Source organism: Melozone crissalis, unplaced genomic scaffold (assembly GCF_028551555.1).
Source record: "Melozone crissalis strain CALT ecotype California unplaced genomic scaffold, PUWL_Pcris_2 ptg000041l_1, whole genome shotgun sequence".
Classification (NCBI taxonomy): domain Eukaryota; kingdom Metazoa; phylum Chordata; class Aves; order Passeriformes; family Passerellidae; genus Melozone; species Melozone crissalis.
The window spans coordinates 5,757,140-5,779,074 of NW_026535819.1; the positions used below are offsets into that span (position 1 = coordinate 5,757,140).

The following is a 21,935-nucleotide window of genomic DNA, read 5'->3' on the forward strand; positions in this document are numbered from 1 at the left end:
AGCTATCAAATAGTTATCTTTAAGTAATTATGAGCTAAACGTCGTGAGATAAAATTTGATTTAAATTCTATGCTAATATGAAGTCATGCCAAAAACTTGCTGCTCTCCCCTTCAAATGTTCAGTCTTTTTTATGAAAGTCAACTCCCAATAAATGCATAGCATCTTCCTTTGGGAATTTATTCTTATGTAAGACAACACATTTGCTTTAAGTCAAACTTATGCAATTTCACTGTATTTTAACCACTTCTCCTAACAGTAAACACTTAACCCTAATATATTTTGCTAACTTTGTGAAGTGACATGATATGGACATACTAGGAGCAATTACTAGTTTTATTACTGAGTTTCTCTGGCTGCAGTTGGCCTCTCAATACTATTGGGAGTAACTAGAAACTTTATAGACAACAAAAAGTAAAACCACACTCCCACACATGCACACAACTTGCAAAACAGGAAAGTAACTGCTCCACCCATTGTCTATTACACTTTGCTCATCAAGACCTGAAACTTGAAAGTCATTCAAGAGAAGCTTTTGAACATCATGGGTGGATACCACTTGATCCACTCAGAAAGTTCAATTAAAGAGGTTTCAAGGGAGGAAAAAGCTCTGAGCACTGCCCAGAAGGATGGTGCAAACTGTCAGCTAAGGAAGGAAGGAGACATTGCAAAAACAAGTTGCACTGCAGAGCCACAAGCTTCACCTACTCGTATGTGGGACCCCACTTGGGTGGCCGTGACTATCGGGCGCTGGGCAGTCCGGTACGGCGTGAAGGACTGAACCAGTAAAGGCAAGTTAGAATGAAATGCTGAACTTAGCAATTAAATTTGATAATCACTACAAAAACATCTCATCTTCAAACAGTTCTCCTCAGAACTGGATCCAAAAGAAGGTATGAGCTGGGTGCTCGTGAAAGAGAAAACCACCTCTGAGCTTTACAAATACAAATTTTCTCATGATTTCACTAATCAAATACCTGTAGAATTTTAAAGAGAGGTTTTGAATATAGAGCTATCTGTGCAATCTGAACAAAGTGCTTAAGGAAAGGCCTGTAAGAGGCAGGGAGGGAAAAAAGCTTTAAAACTCACTCTTATGGTTTCAGATGCAAAATGGCCTTCATTGATCATCTGATTTCCAGTCTCATCCAGTTTAATGATGGCTCCTGAATTGGCCTGCACCTCAGCTTCAAAGGCTTGGTGCTTCTGCAGCTTCCCCTGAAAGGAAAACATCAAAGAATGCAACTGAGATTTGGTGCAGGGACTCTTCCACATTCCCCAGCAGCAAGATTTTAAGTGTATTTTATGCATATTCAGGACTGACAAACAAATACTAAAACTGCACAGTTGAAATCAGTTGTATCATGTGGTGGATCAACAGGTGGATCCAAACACCCCAGTTTCAGTTTGTTATTTCTTGTCTTTGCTCTTGCACATGACAGTGTTCAAACCCCTAAGAACCTGCCAGCTAGTTCTTCCACAGAAGCTTACTTCCTACAAATATATATGGGTTTTTTGTGGAAACAATAAGTGATAATTCACATTTTTTCACAGAGTTAAAGCATCCAACAAATTCTAGGACTAAACAAAGTTGCTTTTACGCTACATTACACTGTGCAACTTTTTCTATGCTGATGTAGCGGCTAATCCATATTAGAACTATTACATCAGCAAAAAAGCCAGGCTTTTGAAGAGCACTTTGCAAGGTCATGGGTATTTGCATCCATTTTCTACACTCTCAGATCAGGTTTCATTTCTGTGTTTGTTCTATCCCAGCTGACCTGTAACACCCTAAAATCAATAGTACAGGAAATAGAATGTGGCAGGAGGACTTGCCTGCAAATTGCTTGGGTCTTTGTAATTTTCATCAGATGCAATCTGCAGTTTCTCTTGGATCCATTTTTCAAGCTCATCTGCATCACGCTGGAAGAACTGGAACCGATAGGAATCTTCAAGCTTTTGGCGCCTCAGAGAAGAGAGTTCCTTGAACCTGTGGTAACGGTCCAAAACTTGCTGGCGCCTTTCTTGGATGTCTTCTGCTGTTTCCAGCACTTTTACACCACTTGGGTCCATTTTCTGAAAGCAAAAATAAAACCTCATTATGTTTGTCTTACAAAACATTGGTAGATCAGGAAGAGATTCATGCAGAAAAAAGTGGGGTTTTTTAAAATCACAATTGGTTTACTTAGAGTCTTACCCTGTGTGTGCAGGTACGCGTATAAAACCTTACATATAAATAAAACCACACTTGTAGCAGAAAGTGGTGAAGGAAAATTTACAAAGACATTTAACACCTATTTGCTTTGGACAAATATGGCTGCAGCCATATAAAGTCTGTGTCATCTCAAACTGCAGCATGCAAGTGTCCAACACAACAGCTAAAAATGTGGGTTTGTGCACAAATGTGTGTAGATACAGACATGACATATTTCTTGTACAACATCTCTAGATATTTTATTTAAAATATTTAATACTAAGGAACATTACTCCTCTTTGAACAACAGTTAAGTGGCCTATATGTATCTATATACACTTACATACATATACAGACCCGTATTCTCTCTCTGACACATCTCTTCTTTATTCTCTCGATTAAAAAAAGTTACAAACCCATCCTATCACTCTCTACATAACCTTTTAGAAGCCATTCAGATGCTTCACAGATGTGACTTTAGTCAAGTAAGTCAAGAAGCATTTTGCTTAACCAATCATCTTGCTCTGGCTGAAAATCCTTCCACATTGCTTTATGAACTAAAACCTAATATTCTTACCACAGGCAGCAAAGACCTGACTACTGATCTGCTTTTTCTCTTTTTTATTAAAATTGCAACAACCTTCAATTTTCAGTTCCTCAACTTTCCAAAAACAACTTGATTTTCAGTAAAAGATCTGGGCACTAGAATAGAAATCTAACACAAATTTTAAAAGTGGAACTATTATGATCATTGAAGTTTGAATATTTAACCACTTATTTAACAACTAACTGCATATCAAGAGGTTGCCACAACAAACACTCTGTGCCTGAACAGTTTTGCAATTAATGTCTTTGTGTAGAAGTGATTACACCAGCCACTCACTTAATGCTTTTCTACCAATTCTGCACTCCCTAAGCTAAAGGTACTTCTCAATCCTATCAGACAGGGGAGAAACCCAGACTAGAATTGCAGACTAAAAGGCATGGACAATCAGTTAAAACACATCATTAAATATTAAATTGTTATTTAGTCATTAGTTAGCTGCATGCTTTAATTAGACACGTTTCTTGCATAATTGTATGGAAAACTCCACAGGTTGGAAAGTGATCTACAGGGCCACGTTTTCCAAGCACTTGTAAAAGGACAATGTGACAGAAAGGAACATATGGGGACGAACCCACACATTCCTGAGCTACCCTTCCAAGGTCCCCACCCTGCAGAGGACAGCCGTGCCAGCAGCACTCCTGGCTCCCATGAACTCAGCCCCAGCTGCACTGCGGCACTTGCAGGAAGGAAAGAAAATTCTGCTTTGTTTTTCCTTCCACTCATTACTGTCAAAAGAGGGCAAGGAAAAAAACCACTCCAGTGTGTGCAGACTGTGTTACATAAATGAAACCCAGGTCTTGCCTGGCAGTGCTACCAAAATCTCCACTTGATTAGTGTCTCTGAGTATTAAAAGCTCAAACCCCTGAACATAACTCGAGCTCAGGCACAGATATGGTTCCCTGAGAAAGCAGCTGTTTGTTCCAGCACTCTTTCAAACAGCCTTTTTCCACCAGGAAAGGAAGTTATTGCTAAAAACTTCCTTTCCTGCTCTGTCATGCTGTGTTGGAATGCCAAAAACACTTCTTTTAAACTGCATTGTGTTCTGGAATAACACAGTGGCAGCTGGTCTAATGTACTGCATGGCTGGAGCCCCTCTGCTGATTCTGGGTTTGGGCAATGCTGGGAGAAAATGAAATCCTGGTCAGTCTCTGGAACACTGTACACTCATTCACTGTACAATACAACTCAACTTTTATTTCAGTATTAAAAAATAACCTCCACAAAGTGATTTGAAAACATTTTAAATTATTTAATTATTTACAATACTAATTTAGGGAAATATTTAAATTATAATTTCAAACATTGTTACAATATTGAAAGTCAAATGGGAGACCTTCTGCAATTTACCCTGAGAGCTGGTTTGCCTCTCACCACACAAGCCAGGCAATCTGGCTCCTCTTTTTGCTGGAATTGGTTAAAAGAAAGGCTCCTTTTGTAACTACAGCAGAGCGAGTCAATTGTAAAAGAAGTGCTTTAGTGGAGCAATAATGGACTGTTCTTCCTGCAGCCCCAGCCAACGTCAGCAGTGTCTGTGCTGCCAGAGCCACCAGGGAGCTCAGAACTCCAAAGTCCTGGATGCTGCAGAACAATGCAGTCTCCCTGCCTCCCATGGTGTCACCTCAACTGCAGCACTCCCTGGAATAGCAAACACCCCTCCCAAAACTTCTTGGTTCATCTACACCCTTTGAGGACACCTGGGAGACACCTCTGCACTTCCTGCACGAATCCCACCAAGTAAAAGCTGTGCTTTGTGTTTTTAAGGTGAGCAGCAGTGGGATGTGCCTGTGCCAGGCTGTCCCCAGATAACCGGAGTCACGCCCGGCACAGCCGGTGCAGGGAGATAAGGACAGGACGGGGCTCAGGGAACTTTCCAGGCCCACACAGCAGGTCTGGACTGTCCTGGTGACATTTCATTCCTCCTTTCCTGCTATAAGACTAACATTAGGTCAGCTTATGTCTTAACTTGAAAAAAATCAGAAATGCTTCTTCACACTGAGCCGTTTTGGTGATGTTATTTAGAAAGGAAAAGAAACATCCAACGAAAAGTAGGAAAATTAAGGGGAAAAGCCTGAAACAACAAAACAAACTTATTACTCTCATTCTTCCATCTCTGCCTTCCCTAGTCAAATCAAATGATCCATAATAGACACTAAAATATACAACTGCAGGTATTTACAGACACTGCAGTGCAACAACGATGATGTCAGCAACACCATTCACATTCGGGAACAGCGGCATCGGGCTGGCTTCAACAGGAATTACAGCGGTGCCACAGCAGAGCTGTCAGCACTTCCCTTACCAAAACATGTTTTCAGGGATTTAAAAGCACAAATGTGAAATACATTCAGTGCTAGGCAGAAGGTTTTAGTGTATTTTTAAAAGCAATTACACAAAACGAAAAAATTTAACTCCTTTGCCTGAAAATCAATCAGATATCAGTACATAAAGATCTTCAAAAGTAGTAAAATAATTTTCTCTTAAGTCAAATCCTCATGTGTTACACATATTCCTCACACATGACCTCAGCAGTAGCCTGGAACAGAAATATTTTCCCTACCAAGACATGCCTGCTTCCCAAGTATGCACACATGAACAGCTCAATGCATTTTTTAAATGTTCATCAACATCACACATCGTCAATCTTGTCTAAGGAAGATTTAACTGATATCAGCTACTCCCTCCTGGGAAATGGGAACAGATTGCTGCTCTTTCTTCTTTAAGCAAAAAAATGGATGTTAAAATAACCTTCAAAAGGACAGAGGAAAAAATAACACACATTTTCCCCAGCTTTCATTTTGCCGATTCACAGCTCCCTAAAACACCAGGGAAGAAATAAACCACCATGACTGCCTGACTCAGCGAAGTCCATAAGTACTTGCACTGCTGGAAAATCAAAGAGAATCCTTCTGCCAACATGCACAGCTCCTGCAAAGGGAGCCTGAGCATGGTGTGTTACAGAGAAGGAGCTAAAGGATGCCATATCCTATCCTAGAGATTGGGACTCTATTGAGACAAAATTATTGCCCATCCTTTTGGTTTGTTGAATTTAAGTTTTACAAAATAAAGACATTTTAAGGTTAGACTATGTGCAGCAGAACACTGTGTCCAAATATGCTATTAAGGAAGGTCACTGAGAGCCCCAAACCTCCACAAATTCCAAGCCAGAAAAATCAGACAAGCACTGCAATACCAAAAAAACCCCAAAAAAAAAGATGTGCTAAAGTTGTTGTTTGATGCTGTAGAACTAACCACAGTGCAGGTAAAATTCAAAATTCAGCCACAAAATTTAAGCAGGTATTGCAGGGACACAGAAAATGTTGCATTAGAAGGAAAAAAACAAAGTAAATTGTTTAAACTGAAGTGGTTGCAAAGCCAGTGACTTAGGCTGACAAGAGGGTTTGAGCACAGCCTCAACTATGCACTTCTGAAATATGAAGACAGATAAAGACCTGCTCATTTTTAGGCATTTAATAATAAAATCTCAATTCCGCTATTTAAACAAGAGCAGTTGAATTGTTCATCTGAATTTGGTGTCTCCACACAGAAGGGGGCTCTTTTGGATTTGCTTTTGCTTTAACATCACAGACCTTTGATAAAACTGTCCAGGCAAGGACTGCATTCTGCTGAGACTCCTGAGAAAGCAAATTACCTTGACTGCATTGCAGAAATGCAGAGTTTACAGGTAATGCAAGATTATATAATTAACCCCAGCACTTTTCATCCCCATTTGTTATCTTTTCATTATCCTTCTAATTGCAGTATAAACATTTACATCACTACCATTTCCAAATAAAATCTAGTTGCTTGTGTTCCCCAGCTGAAGTCTGATCCATACATCCTATTTATTTTATCACCACTGAAACAAAAGCATCACTGTAGAAACAGTTACAACACAACAACTCAAGGATTATAAATTTGTGCAAGTGGATGAATAGGAACCAAACCAACTTTGAATGCACAACGTAAATCTCTTCACAGTTGATTTGCAGAAGCTATAAAGAAAAAGATTTTGCTCAAGTACATTTTAAAATAAAAACCTCTTGGAAAACTAATCAGTATCAAAACCTGATTATATTAAACTATAACTCCTATAAAATGTTCACACATCATGCATCACAGACAGAAATTAGGCAACTCAAAGTATTAAAGGAAAGGCAGATCAGACTCACACTAAGTGCAAATAAAGCACCTGCTGTATAGAATAAATTCAAACCAGTGGCTTTTGTTACAAACAGGTCACTGCAATAAAGGCAGGCAAGTGTGGCAAGGGAACTTCATGCATTATGGAAAAATACCTGGACTTTGACTTTACGAAACGATGACAACATGATGGAAGAATGTAGAGTCTAAAAGGGAGGGGGAAATCAAGATAACGTTCAACTAACGACCAGCATAAGGATATGGCTGAAATCTTTCTGTCACAGTACCTGTTAATCACTTTCCTTTTGCTTCTTTGTCACATAAAACAATTTGGTGTTAGTGTTACTCAAGCTATTGAAAATGACAAGACCCCGCATGCAAAAAGGTTACAATATCAACAGGAAAACTTAGTTAATTCAGTATGTACTAACATTTCCAGTTAGTTCAAAACAAACCAAAAAACTACCATAACCAGAAGGTCAAAACAGAAAGTAAAGCAAGTTATCTGGACTTGGCAAATGATGGTTCTGGGTACAGTATAGTCAAGTGTAACGACTTAATTTGAAGACACAAATTCAATCAGAAGGTTTGGAATGCAAATCTCTACAAAAATGCTGACTTTCAATCGCCGCAACAAAAAATAGACAAGTAGCAGTTGCGACAGAAGGTATTTTTTGAGATGTAGCAGTTAAGAGTATCCAATCCACTGAATTTTCAGCTGAAAATTTCCTTTCCCAGCCCCATTGACATGCTGCAATTCCTCCATGGAGAACTGCAGCAGTGTGCGTGTGCCCTTGTGCCTGCTGGAGCTGGGAGGTCTCTGTGGTGTTTGACGCACCTGGGTCAGCTGCAGCAGAGCCGGGACCTTCCCCTCTGCTGGATCCAGCACAGCAAAACACAGATCCAACACAGCCCAACACAGATCCAGCACCTCTGCTGGATCCAGGGCAGCCCAGCACATTCCCCTCTGCTGGATCCAGCACAGCCCGGCCGGGCTCCATCCCCGGCATCTGCAGTCTGCTCCACCCCATTCTTCTGCTGCCTACACTCACTCCAGGGACAAATGCAAAAAACAAACTCCCACACTACACTAACAAGCTGAGGAGAAACGGGAAGAATTCGTATTATTTCGTCCCATAAAGGGGAAGTGATCAGTTGTCTCCAAAAAGCAATGTATTTATGATTAAAATGCTTACAACCTCATAAATACATTACATGGGCCAAAAAAGGGCAGAAGATACCAAGCTATTTGTGTTAAATTACTAAGGTTAGTTGTAAATGTCATAGCTGAGAAATACAAATTTCTCACCAAGAGGTACCACCCTCCACCAAGAGAATTAAGGCCTCTCTTATCCTACTGCTGTGCAGAACAAAAATGTGCAAAAAAATGCTTAAAATGTGTAAATGCAACCACCATTTTTATTATTGCTGCTACCTTTGTTATTAAAAGAATCAACCAGAATTGTGTTTAACTTCCTGAACTACAGATCTCATATAAGCATTACATATAAATTCGTTTCTTTAAATAAAATTTTGATTTCAGTCTGACCAATACGGCTAGCGTGGCTTTTTATTTCAACAAGAACAGAAATAAATTACTTCTTGTGAACAATGTAACCTGTTATCTTATTGCACATATTTTCCACATCTTAACAATTCCATTATTACAGTTACAGATCCTGCACACAATGCAGCAGAAAGCAACCCATTTTCAACCTTTTGTCCGTTATTTTCTCTGCACAATCCATAAATAAGGATAAATTAAGATTGCAAGGAAGAACTCTCTGCTAGTTGCATATAAATGCATGAAAATCCCACAGTGGGATTTAAAATTTGTATTGAACAAATCTGAATCCCCGACTAAGGCCTTTTGGCGAACACAGTCATTGGAATCTTCTGGCACTTTGCTGAAAGCAAAAATGCCAAAAGAAAATGGATTATTTGTCTTCTAGAAAGATACAGAACCATTTCAGGCTGAGTTGGCTTTTTTTGGGTTGTTTTTTCATTTTTTTCCCCTTGATATGCTCATTCGCCATCTCCAGACAACTGCTCTTCACAATCTATTTAAATATGTATGAAAGACTGCTCAGGAGTCACGTACATTTTCGACAGGAACACGAACCTGGTTTATGACAAAACAGCTACAAAAAAATCCTGAACAGCCAATATGAACCTGCTGAAAAAATATACAATGATAATTACTTGGTTTTCCTTCAATATCAAGGAAAATGGTTGCCCTATTGGCACATATTTATGACCCAGCAATGCAGATTTATATTGTTTTAACCGGGTAAGGTGTATGTGGGCAACAAATTGAGAAACACTTGATTTGGATTTATTTTAAATTAGGAAAAAAAAAAAAAAGCTATTTTTTTAACAACCAGGGCAGGGACAAATCCCGATTCTTTTACAAAGGAAGCAGTAGACCTTGCCCTACATACAAAATAACACATATGAAAGGAACACAGGTCGGGAGATTCTGCTGAAATTCCTCCCTGCTCGGCAGCTCCGTGAGCCGCCCCCACGCCCGTCCCTGCCCGGAGCCCCCCGGGCCCTGCGGCACCGGCTCTGCCGCGGCCCCTCCATCGCTCTTTCCTCCTCCTCCTCCTCCTCCCGCATCTCCTGACCTTGGACAGGGCTGGGCATCCGCGGGAGCCATTGCTGTGCAATGATTCCCGGCGCCCCGGCTCCATCCCCCGGGAATTCTCCCCGGGAAATGCTGCCTGGCAGCCCTGCAGGGCCGGGCGGGCACGGCGGGGGCTGTTCCCCGCCGGGGATGTTATTTATGTCATTTTCCGCCTGTTTGTCCCTGCCCGGGGCGCTGAATGGGATTCCAGCCGCGGGTCGCGCTGCCCAGGACGGCGGCGGCCGCTCCCTGCCTGCCCGCCCTTCATTCGCGCCGCGCCCCCGCCCTTCGCTCCGCTCCGCTCGACCGAGGCCCGCGGGGAGCCCCCGGGCCCGGCTCTGCGGCGCCCCGCGATAAAGAACCGGCCGGCGGAGCCGCGGAGGGCGAGACCGAGAGACGGCCGGGACGCCCGCGGAGGCAGGGCCGGCCTCAGCCTCCCCCGGCTCAGCCGCACACCTGCGCCCGGCTGTGCGTGCGGGGCTGGGTGAGCCCGAGCGGGGCGCGGTGAAGGCCGCGCGGCGCCCCCCGCCCGCCCCTCGCCCCATCCCCTCACCGGGTCTGTGGGTGCGCAGGCACCTCGCGCCGGCTCCGCGCCCTCCGCCACGGACCGCGCGCGCCGCCCGCACCCGCCCTTTTATAGCCCGGCCGGAGGTGACGTCAGCGCCGCAGAGCGGCCCTGCCCGGGCGGCGGAAAGAGACGAAGAACTTCGGAAAGAATCGGGAAAGCAGCGCAGAGAGGCCACGCCCACCCGAACTCCGCCGGTGAACGATGGGGATCGGAGAGAGCCGAGTGAATCCGGAAAGACACGAGCGGTTCCGGAAAAACCGAGGGAGAGGGTCCGGAAAAGAACGAGAGGTTCCGGAAAGAGCCGAGCTGAGGAGCAGGGTGCGGAGGGCGTTTGTGCCCTGCAGGGATCGGCTCGGGCACCACAAAATCACTTTATTAAAGGGACAATCGGGTAAAATGTCCGCGCAGGGGGTCAGCAGAGCGGTCTGTGCCCCCTTCTCCGGAGTCAGGGCCAGTTTGGGTCTCAGAGAGTCGAGGTTCTGCAGCTCAGGGATGGGGACAGGTGACCGGTGCAGCATTCAGTCAAAGCGGCAGCTTCGTTAGTTTTACACTATATAAATATGTATTTATATATACATGTATAATACACACACATATATATAAAAATAAAATTTATATGCAGATCTGTAGGTAAGAGGGGCTGCTTGAAGCACCGTGCAGTGTCACCCAAAGCCTGGCAAGGACACAGCATCAAAAGGCTGCAAGCGCCTGTCAAAGGAAAGCTATTTCTGAAAAGCTGATGCATAAATTCAAAGGAAAATGAGCCTTCGGTATTAAATCAATGTTTAAAATAGACACATTCTACTCTAAAAAAATTGAAATAATTAGAGATTAGAGGGCTGGAAGGCAGCAAGAACGTTATTGGCTCAAAGTGGTGAGTGGGTTTGATGGCTGTGTGAATTAATGACACTTTATTTGAGTGAAGTACTTAATTGGAAGCGCAGGCACTTATGGTGACACTGCATGCCTGGGACTGCCTGGAACTCCTGTCTCCAAGCAGGAGTCTGACTCACACCAGCTTTGATGCATCTCATCCTGAAGGCACAGTTATTTCCACAGCTGCAATGCTCTCCTTGGTCATATTTGATATAAATGTATATACAAAACCACCAGGGATATATGCATATGACCTTAATTGCATTGCATCTTAACAGCACCAACTGGCTAACATCCAAACCTGCTAAAATGACAAAAACAAGTCAAACACTCAGCTGAACCAGCTGATAAAACCTCAAGCTACATCTAAAACCAAATATTGATTCTTATGAAGCACACACATTATTCATTTAGTATTCATATGAGTATTTTTTAAATAGTAGGTATGTGGATTCTCTTTACTGAGGCAGAAAAGGATATCTTGTTTTTTTATAAAAATATATACTTTTATTTACCCCACAAATGTTAGAAACCCCAAGTAGCAGTCAGCAAAAAAAAGTAGTATTGTATTTCACAAGCACATCATCAAATTCTTCCTTGGGTTTGGCACAGGCAGACAATTGTTTCTAACAGACAGGACCAATCACTGTCTTGGCAAAGTGAAATTATCTCCACCATAATTATGAAATATGCAATATATAATTAAAACATCTCCACTCAGTATCAAAAAACTTTGTACATTTTCAAGTATACTAATAAAAGTTGCATTGCTTCAGAGTTATCTGGCAGAAAGGACACCAGGAGGACATTTCCAATTTCCCAGAACAATCACAAGGTAACAGCAGTCTAAAGTATTCCAGAGTCAGTTTACAAAATCCATAAACCAAATACAAATTTAACTTAGGCACTAGACAATTTTAAAGACAATGTTAAGGGTTTTACAGGCCTGAATTCCAAAGCACATGTTACAATCTCTTCTAAGCAATCTCAAGAACTATATGGAAAAATCAAATTATTATTCTCATATGAGAATATGACTTGTTCTACAGCTTCAAACCGTGGTGCCTCTAGGTAAAACAAACCCCAGTCTGGTAAAAATAACATTTTCAACTTGCAACAGTATATTGCCAGAATAATTAACCGCCTTGTAGAACTCAAAAGTAATTTTTTTCATCTTAAAAGGCCACCAAAACAGTTCAAGGGCAGCTCACTGTAAATCCAACAGATTTCACATCCATCAAGGAGCTGTGGATTTTCTTGACTACCCCTTAATCAGCAGAAAAAAATACAGAATTTTGATTGTTACAGGAGCTCTTCTGGAGCCCTCACAAACCTTTTGGAGCAGTGAGTCCACCTCCCCTCAACCCAGAGTCCTTCCTGCCTTGTGGAGTGAAGTTACATCCAAGGGAGACCAGAGTCAGCACTGCCCAACCTTCCCCAGCCTCACCACACACTTCAGATGATGTTGAGACAAACAAGTCCCTCAGCATAATTACAGCTGAATTATAAAAGATGTAAGAAATACAAAAATAAATTTGTAGCAGTAATTTGGAGATTGATTATGCTGGTAAGAGTTCATAAAGCTGTGAGGTATTTTCACTTCCATGAGCCAAACAGCACTGTGGAATTTTTCAGTCCAATTTTTCAGTCCTTAACTCCAGAGCCATCAGCACAATGGATTTAAAGCATCTTCCACATGCTTAAACATATGAAGGAAAAGTCTTGAAGTTTCAGTAATTTATTATACAAAAACTTATAAAGATCTAATGCAAAGATTAGCTTTAAGTCTAACAAATAAATGTTCTTGAATTAAACACTAAGGGGAAAGGAAATACAGGTTGATTTATGTTCTCCAAAAGGAAGGTGTCAGAATGCCCTTTGGTAATGGAATTTCCTCTGCACGTAGACATTTCTAATGGAGAGAAAGACAAATAATAAAGATAAATAAAGATAAATATTTTAATTTGGCATCTCTTCTCAGGAATTCTGTATACTTACTATACATTCAAAGCATTGCTAATAAAATATACCAGTTCAATTATTAAATGAAAGTACACCTCCAAAGCTGTCATGTTTTAATATCATAATCTAAGTCAATATTCACAGAGCAATTTAAACAATCAAGGATTTACAGCTTTGCAAGCTTTACTTAAAAAATATGCAGAATGCAATGCTAAACAAACACTACAGAAAGCAGTTCAAATTGTCATTTCCCCATATATTTAATCAGGACAAGTGCTAGAAACAAGCAACTACTGATAAGAAATAGCCCTGACAGAAATGACTCAGCAGAATCCTCCTCAACCTGTGCATCTCCTCTCACTGATCTTCCTTTATAACCAAAATACATTTTCATTGATAAAAATGAGAAGTGAGGTAAGAAAGCAGTGAGATATTTGATATCATAACTATCATTAAGGTAATTCAGTAATTGAAAAGTTACAAAAGAGGGTTAGATCATAGAGAGAGGTCTAGTGGGTGGCAAGCAGTGCCAGCCTCACTATCCAAATTATGAATATATTCAGTGATGGGAAAAAACAAAACCCAAACCATAATATCTGAAAATTAAATTAACAAAAAAAAAAAAAACAAAAAAAACCAACCCAAAACTGCTTTACCTGCACGAAATTCTTCAAACGTGACAAGCAGCCCATCTGGCCAGAGCTGGTCACAGCTTCAATCCTGCAGAAGTAACAGTACGTTTCAGAATCTATTTAGAAACTTGGGTTTGATTCACAAGGGGTGTGGGGGTGGATGGCAGGGATTGGAAAACATGGATGAGTCATTTCAGAATGAACACCAACATTCCCAACCCCAGATATCATACCTTGGGATATAGGATTTCTGGATAAAGAACATTGTTTTCCAGAATTGAATCCCATACTGCTTCATCAGAGCATTGCCACACACCTGTGATACAGAAAGACACAAAGTGCAGGTTATAAAATTCAGTTTCAGACTTGCTTGACAGCTGCAATGAACCTGCTCCATACCAACCACTCAATGCTTTATTCAGGCATTTAAAGAAATACACCTACACTAAAACAAGCAAATCCTCCCAATGCTATTACTGCTACCACAATCACCTTCTTTCCTGTTATATGAATCTTGACATCCTTCATTTCACCCCAGCCTCCCTCCAAAAATAGTTCTCTTTGCTAACACCATGTGCTGGGGCACACTGTGGTCATTTCCCCACTGTGATTACTGCTGTGTGCAGTGATTCATCAGCTTTCTCCACACATTTTACAGGACAAATGCTCCTCTGACTTCACCACCCCTAACAGAATCCCCCATGGGGTATTTCTCTTTCCACTTTCTCATCTTTACTTTTAAAGTTCTTTAGAAGCATTTGAAGAGCAGAGAAGCTGCTTGTGTTCAAGTGTTTGTGTCCCCTGACTTTAACTTTGGCTCTTATTTAGCACAGGCCTATTATCTTAGGATATAGGATTAATATCCATCAGGCTCTGATCTTTTCAACCTGAAAAATCTATCCTGTTTTAGGAACTAATTTGGCTGGAGCAGCCACAGGACCTCCTTGCACAGTATGAACTGCCAAGTACTTAGAACAGACCTTATATAAGATCACACAGCTATTTTTAAAATGCCAGAAACCTTAAACAGAATCAAATACAACAACAGAATCTGTGTTTATAGAAACTTCAGTTTTGAAATCATTCAGCTCCAAAGCTGTATTTGCAAGAATGTGGAAATATTCATGTTCCTTTCTGAAGGAATAAGAACAAGTTAGAAAAACCTGCTGTGAACTTCACCTCAGCAATCCCTTCAGAACCCAAAAGGGATGTAAATTGGTGACATTGAACTGCTAACAGTTATCTACACCACTTACTTCCAGGAAATCCAAGAGCAGCATGGCTGTCACATCTGCCAGAGGCTCCAGATTCAACATCTGTGCAAGCCAGCGCCATCCATAGCTCAGACCATGAGGATGAGCCTACAAAGCAACAAAGAAGCTGCTCAGCACTTGCTTTTTGACTTGTTAAATACAATTATCCAAACAATTTTCTGATTGACTTTCTTCTTTATAAAACTTGATCATTGTGAAAACATAAAGGAAGTAGAAGTTCACACCATTAATTACTTGGCACTGCTTTGTTCATCATGGTTATGATCATTTTCCTTCAAATATATCCTGAGCTAGCTTAAATTCAGCACACCTCAACTACAAAACAAGCTTCCAATACATTTAATGGACTCCTGGGATAGTAACTGGGTTCTAAGTATAATGCCCCACACATACCCCTTGCCTGTTTCCATAAGGCCAGCGGAGCTGAATGATGGCAGCATAGAGACGAATCATTCCTGACATCCTTTTAAGAAAATGATCTTGTTCTTCCACTTTCGAATCATGAACTTCATATCCAAGCATCCTTAGAGGGAGAAAACATTCTAGTTTTAGTGCAGCAAAACACATTCACTCAAGTCTCTGCAGCTCTCAGCTTACTTGAAGTCAATCCTATTGAGAATAGGGATTCTCCAAAAATATGCAAGAATTATTGAAAGGCTGATATCACCCTCTGGATCATATGTTCCACCATTTGGTGAGGTACAAGAACAGGTTACAGAGAAGCTGTGGCTGCCCCATCCAAGAAAATGCTCAAGGTCTGGTTGGATGGGGCTCTGAACAACCTGGTCTAAGAAAGGTGTCCCTGCCATGGCAGGGGGCTGGAACAAGATGGGTTTTTTGTGAGTGAATCTCCAGAGTCAATGCCTGTGTGCTCAGGGATGGGGGAAAGTGGAGCTCACTCAGAACAGTCCTCACCCTTGCAGGGTTCATGCAGAAAAACTCCAGCAGTGAATTTACCTCTGATACTCCTCCACAGAAGTCCCTTCTTTCCGAGCAGGGTAAAATGGCACAGCATAGGGGCACTTTTTGTGCAGATGAGCTAAAAAGATGTCTCCAACTCGAGGGTGTAATTCCCAGATTCCTGAGAGCACCACAGCAATTGGGAAAGCTGAATCATGGTGAAAAGATACTTCTCCTTCCCCATGTTTCTGGAGGGTAGAAAAAGAAAGTCAGCCACCACTCCTTCAAGTAATTTCTCAGGCAAAAAAGAAACTCTTCATTTTTGTAGTTAGCCTTTCCTAAAGAATCTGAACGTTTCCATGGCTATGAACCAAGGATAGAAAAGCTGATGAAGCCACATATCCTCAGCTCCCACAGAGGATGACAATAAACTGTGGCTCAGGATGGAAAAATGGGATTAGCAAACAAGATATTCTCAACCCAAAGAATCACTTTCAAATATTTACAAATTAGTCACAGTTTTACTCCATGGGCTGATTTTTGCATGCATTTGTTCCTGCAGGGAGAAAAGTTTCAAACAGCCCAAATTTTACAAATAAAGACAAGAGAAAAATACTGCCAACTCCAAAAAAACAAGTTTAACATTATTTCTTGAGAGGTGCTAACAAGAAAGCAGGGACTGAAGTTTGCCTCATGAGCCTTAGTGTTGGGGTTTTTTGTCCTCCAAATTCTGCCAAAATATAAGGTTTGAACCTATACACAGTCTTGTGATACACCAAAAATTAACTGTCAAACTATTTTCCACAACACTGTACCTACCTAGTTCAAAATATGCAAGATGTAAGCCTGAAATTTAAAGTTTTTCCTCACCAAAGAAATAAAAAAAGGGTTGGAAGTGAAAGAGAAACTAAGTTTTTTCACTGCATTCATACAGGCAAACTGAACACCCAATGATTTTTGTTTTTCATAGCTGAAGAGACGGTTCAGTGTCCAAAAGCATCTCCTAGAGCACTGGCTACCTGTGCCACCCAAAAAAAGAGATTTCCTCACCACAAACTTCTCTGCAAGTTTGTAGCAGACAAACTCCAGCCCCTGTGGATGCTGAGTCACGGACACTGCTTGTCCTTCAGTCTGAACAGGCTTCCCAGACAGCAGATTATTGATCTTGTCAAACACCTCTCTCAGCTTAGAGCCTGCAAATACATAGGGAATGCATGGAGACAGAAAATAAGGGAACAGCAGACAAGTCTTACCCAGAACACATCAAGCTCACCAACACCAGACCCACACCCCGAAGGGCACCTTTGCTCCATCTGATTAACGAAACTTAATCCTGATGAAGAAAGATGCTTCTGAGGGAAGCAAGAGGCCTTCAAAACACAAACAAACCCTCCTGCACAGAGAGGCTGTGTGCAGGTCAGCTTTCTGCTACAGGAACACTTTATATGCTTGTGCCCTCAAAAAATCTTTAAAGCAAAAGGAATTTCAGTGGGATTGAGCTCTTGGTGTTTTCCTGACCTGATATGCTAGAGATCTGGCTCACAGGGATTGTAGCAGCTTTCTGCAAGTTTGTTTTTATCTTCTTCACCTGGAGAACAAACAAACAAACAAACAACTTTAAAATCCTTTCTAAACAAGTATATATCTGTAACAGTTTGGATGAGCAGAGTGGTAACAGAGGCTGCTACAACAGTTTTTTAATTTTTTAAAATGAAAACTATCCTGTTTACCCTAGAAATTAAGATAATCTCTCTTCAACAGTATTAATAATTTGTTCATACCTCAGTGTTGCTTTTGCAGTTTGCAATTTCACTGAAAGCAGCAACACATTGCTCAGCTGCATCCTGAAGCTGCTGGTACCACTGCATGATACTTTCTTCTGTTTTAAACTGAAGTCCTGTTATTAAAAAAAAAAAAAACAAAAAAGATAGTAACTCAGAAAGACTAAATCTCTAGTGAGAAAATGAATTTAAAAAAATGCAAGTCAAAGGAATAAAAAAGATTTTTAAAAAAGCCTAACCAACCTTCCTTCTGCTTTTCCCCTGTTTGTTGTGCAGGGGCAGGAGTCTGACTCTTCATCTGCTCTTTCTTCTCTAACTCTTTCTGCTTTTGTTTCTTTTCCTCTTCATCTTTCCTCTTCTTTTCCTCTAGTGCTGCAGTGATTTCCTGCTGCATGCTGGATATCAACCCTCTCATCTCCTGCAGGGCTCGTTCAGTGCTGGCCACATCTGCTTGAGTTGGGAACCCTTTCTGCCAAGAAACATGAGAGGTGACACAGCATTGACCTTTGGTTTGAGGGTAAGAGGGCCATCAGCAAGCACAAGGAGCCTTTGAAGCATTTGCCTTCAGATAATCTGGGAGCTAACTATGTATTTTATCCCCATCTCCCTTATTTGTACATAACATTAGTCATTATATTTGTAAATAATGCAAGTCCATGACTAAATCTCCTAAGATCTTGGACAACAAAAATTAAGAATACACTTGGACAAGTGCAAGTGAACTCCAGTGCAAAGCCTTGACAGCTCCCTCTGCTGAAAGCCAGCTGTGACAAGCTGGAACACAGGATTAGCCTTATTAGTGCTTTATCTTTCAAGATTTGTATCCCATCCTAGAAAGAAAAAAAAATGTCAAGGAAAGCCAGCTACTGCAGAAAAGCTCATGAAGAGAGGAGAATCTTAAGATGTTCAGTATTTAACAATTCACTTAACAGAAGGAACTTTACAGCACCACGAGTTTACAACAATTTAATTTGAATCTTTCTCCTGTAGAAGTTCTCATGCATTTTGATAAGCCATTTTCAAGAGAACAGTTGAAGTGCCAGAGGAAAGAATTCCCCTTTGAAATTGGGTGCTTTATAGGATGAATATCTAAAAACATTGCTGTGCCATCTTATTTAAGGGCCCCATGACAAGCTGCTTGAAGACAACTACAGAGCTTTAGGAAGGGATGACAGCCCAAGCCAACACCTGCAGAGCCTGTACCTCGCTCGTGCTGCGGATGAGCCCTGACACCAGCCCACAGATCTGGTTGCCACGGTTGCTGTAGGCAGACAGATCAATTCTGGGCAAGTCTTTGTGCCTGTAGTTGGGATCAATCTGCTGGTTCAGCTGCAGCAGCTCCTCCTGGATGGAATAGAGGCGCCGCAGCCTCTCCTGGCCCTCCTCCTTGCGCAGACGTTCCAGCTCCTCCTGCCGCTGCCTCTGCTGCTCTGCCTCACGCAACTTCAGGTTCAATATCTGGGGAGACAAAGACACAAGAGTCATAAAATACCTCAATAACTCCAGTTGTACAGCTCCTTCTCAGTCTGATGGCTCCAGCTTTACAGGGCCGTGCTGTTCCTAGGACACAAGTGCCTTTACTGCATTTCCACACTGTAGCACGTACCCAGGATAGCACCAGAAAATCCATCCTCCCTTCAGAGTGTCACGAAAATACAAATAAATCAATTGGTCTTTCCAGTTCCCACCCAGCAGTCATGGTCTTTTATGAAAGACAATTCTTAGGAGTCTCAGACCTTTGCTCTATGTCGGTGTTCTTCCTTCAGCTTCTCTTGCTGTCCCTGAGCCTCCTTTGAGCTACAACACACATAAAGACAGAAAAACTGTATTCAAGACATTCAGGAGACAAAACACAAACCAACACACAGGAAGCTATTCTTAAAACAAGCTAAAGGAACTTTAGCTGTCACAAATGTTGCCTTTTTCTAACCACTGAAACCTCCACAATAGCCAGACATCTACTCTGACAGCCAAACTCTAATAGTTAATGTAAGACAAACAGCAGGTGAGATTTCCAACCACAGGTGACTAGCACAGAATTGTCAGAACAGGAATTAATCTGCACTTGAACTAAATGCTATAAAATTCTACTGATACCAGAGGTAACCTCACCTCTTCTCCATTACTTCTTGCAACTCCTGGAATTCCTGATGCCGCTTCAGCTCCCTCAGTTCATCGAAGCGCTTCAGCTGCTCGCTGGCCTGGGCATAGGCTGCCCTCACCATCTGCTCCTGCTCCTCCAGCCGCTGCCTCAGCCTCTCCTGCGTTACAAAGGTACTCACTGAACAATGTGGACACAAGAAAACACAAACTAAACTGCCCAACATTTATAACTTGCTGTTCTTGCATGGTTACCTCTGACTGTGGAGCTCTTCTGTGATTCACAGATACCCTCTCAATCATTTTTTTCTTACCTTTGCTTTCAGCCTGTGCATCTCTTCATACAACCGAATGCAGCCTTCAACTTTTGCAACTTTAGATGACAGAACTGCTGCTGGAACAACTTCTTGCTTTGTTTCCAGGAGACTAAGATGATCATTTTCCTGCATGGTAAGCATAAAAGCAAAATCAGCAACTAAGCACAGGATCAGCAACTCATGGAGGAAAACAGAAAAAGCAGGTCTCCTAAACTATTATTTGCCCAGCTTCCTACCCTTCTGCCTTGTAAAATAGAGTCAGAATACATGTAAGTCTCTCAATGACTCCAGAGAACCCAGTGTGGTTACTCATGGAGTTTTACAACAGTCCTGACCCTCCTCTGTGACCCTATGGATGAGTCCTGTGCTGCTAATCCATAACACAACAGAGCTCCAACTATTTTCCTCAGTTATGGTGAAAAATGGAGTTTGCTTTGGGTCCACTGTGAAACATTTTTCTATGTACATCTTGTTAATACTAACTTCATAATCACCTGTTCATATCACAAAAAAATTAAAACTGAGGATGTTTTCCCAATAAATTAACAGAGCTCAAAACAGCCTTGATCTGACAATTTATGACAGCAAGTGAGGATTTTATTTTTTCTCACAGCTGCTCCAAAAAAATATGGATTATAATCAGAGAGCTACCTTGGTCTCACTGGGCTCTGCAGATGAAGGTGGGGATGAGCTCCGGTGGCTGCCAGGCGGGATCTTCTCCGCAGATGCCCGTTTTGGGAGCGGGGTGGATTGATTGGGCGTTGAAGTCTCGGAGGGAGTGATTTCCTCTGCCAATTGCCCACTAAGGCTGTCCAGCACCCAGCCGCAGTAAGGGGAGAGCTCAACGGGAGCCACACATCCTTCCAGGGCAGCCTTGAGAGAAAACATTCCCCGTGAATTATTTAATTTCAATAAAACTTTAACACACCACGAGCACACCTGCACAGTTAGTAGCTGCTTTATCATCGCAGCTCAGTATCCCATTTAACCCTTTTTTCTGCTGTCTTTCCAACACTTTTCCCGGACTATCCAACTTTCGCGGGACGTTTGAACTCCCTCGGACCAGCCCCGCTCCCTGACCCGGCGCTCCCAAGCCTGGACCCGTTCTGGGGGTACTTCAAGCCCTCAGTGTCACTGGGATGAGCGATCGGTGTTTCCCTGGACCCGCTCTGGGGGTACTTCAAGCCCTCAGTGTCACCGGGATGAGCGGTCGGTGTTTCCCTGTTCCCGCTCTGGGGGTATTTCAAGCCCTCAGTGTCACCGGGATGAGCGGTCGGTGTTTCCCTGTTCCCGCTCTGGGGATATTTCAAGCCCTCAGTGTCACCGGCATGAGCGGTCGCTGTTTCCCAGCGGGCAGGGCCGGCTCCCGGGGCGCGCCCTCACCTCATCCTCCTGCCAGTGGCTGCAGTAGCTCAGCTGGCCCTTGCTGGAGAGGCGCAGGGCCTCCAGAGTGTCGAAGCGGAGCTGCCACGACTCCATGACGATCGTGCACTGGCCCAGGGGCTCCCTCACGGCCCCCAGGGTCCCTCACGGCCGGGCCGGCCCCATCCCGCCCCTTCCGGGCCGCGCTGGCCGCATCCGCCGCGTGCGGGCGGGACGGGCGGTGCCGCCCCCTGGCGGAGAGGCGGGGCCCGGTGCACGGCCGCGGGTCCGAGTCCCGCCCCCGGCAACACTGCGCTAAGGAGCGGGCCGGAAAACAGCCGCGGGTTCACCGATTTCCCATTTATTCTGTGTGTTCTTGCCCAGAGCTGCCTTGTGCTGCAGAAGCAGAGGGAAGGCTCCATCCGTGAACCACAGAAATAGTTTGTAATTCAGCTGCTTGCACCAACAGCTCTGGGTGTGTTTGCTTTTCCAACTTCACAGCACCTAAAGATGAAATCCCCACCATCACCAATTAAAATGTAGTTTATTGGTTTCTTCCCCAGCACTTCTGGGATTTTTAAAGTGCTAAACACGCACAATT

General features: G+C 42.6%; 2 protein-coding genes across 5 annotated transcripts in view; both read right to left on the bottom strand.

The window, feature by feature from the left end:
• SPTAN1 (spectrin alpha, non-erythrocytic 1) overlaps window positions 1–10,192 on the bottom strand; it is a 45,879-nt gene extending 35,687 nt beyond the window's left edge. For all 4 annotated transcript variants that reach the window (XM_054284377.1, XM_054284376.1, XM_054284375.1 and 1 more), the window contains exons 1-3: window positions 10,116–10,192; window positions 1,832–2,071; window positions 1,088–1,213 (exon numbers count right to left, since the gene is read on the bottom strand). In XM_054284377.1, the coding sequence (XP_054140352.1) occupies window positions 1,088–1,213; window positions 1,832–2,068 (363 nt within the window). In that variant the 5' untranslated portion in view covers window positions 2,069–2,071; window positions 10,116–10,192. The remainder of the gene's footprint in view (window positions 1–1,087; window positions 1,214–1,831; window positions 2,072–10,115) is intronic.
• Window positions 10,193–12,291: 2,099 nt separating this feature from the next.
• GLE1 (GLE1 RNA export mediator) lies at window positions 12,292–21,509 on the bottom strand. Its single transcript, XM_054284190.1, has 16 exons — window positions 21,356–21,509; window positions 20,624–20,845; window positions 19,970–20,098; window positions 19,668–19,816; window positions 19,292–19,352; window positions 18,759–19,013; window positions 17,799–18,024; window positions 17,556–17,671; window positions 17,293–17,362; window positions 16,825–16,967; window positions 15,832–16,022; window positions 15,268–15,397; window positions 14,857–14,961; window positions 13,834–13,916; window positions 13,625–13,688; window positions 12,292–12,918 (listed from the first exon to the last, which is right to left on the bottom strand). Exons 1-16 carry the CDS (start codon window positions 21,449–21,451, stop codon window positions 12,850–12,852), a joined length of 2,109 nt encoding a protein of 702 aa, XP_054140165.1. The 5' UTR covers window positions 21,452–21,509; the 3' UTR covers window positions 12,292–12,849.
• Window positions 21,510–21,935: the final 426 nt, after the last annotated feature.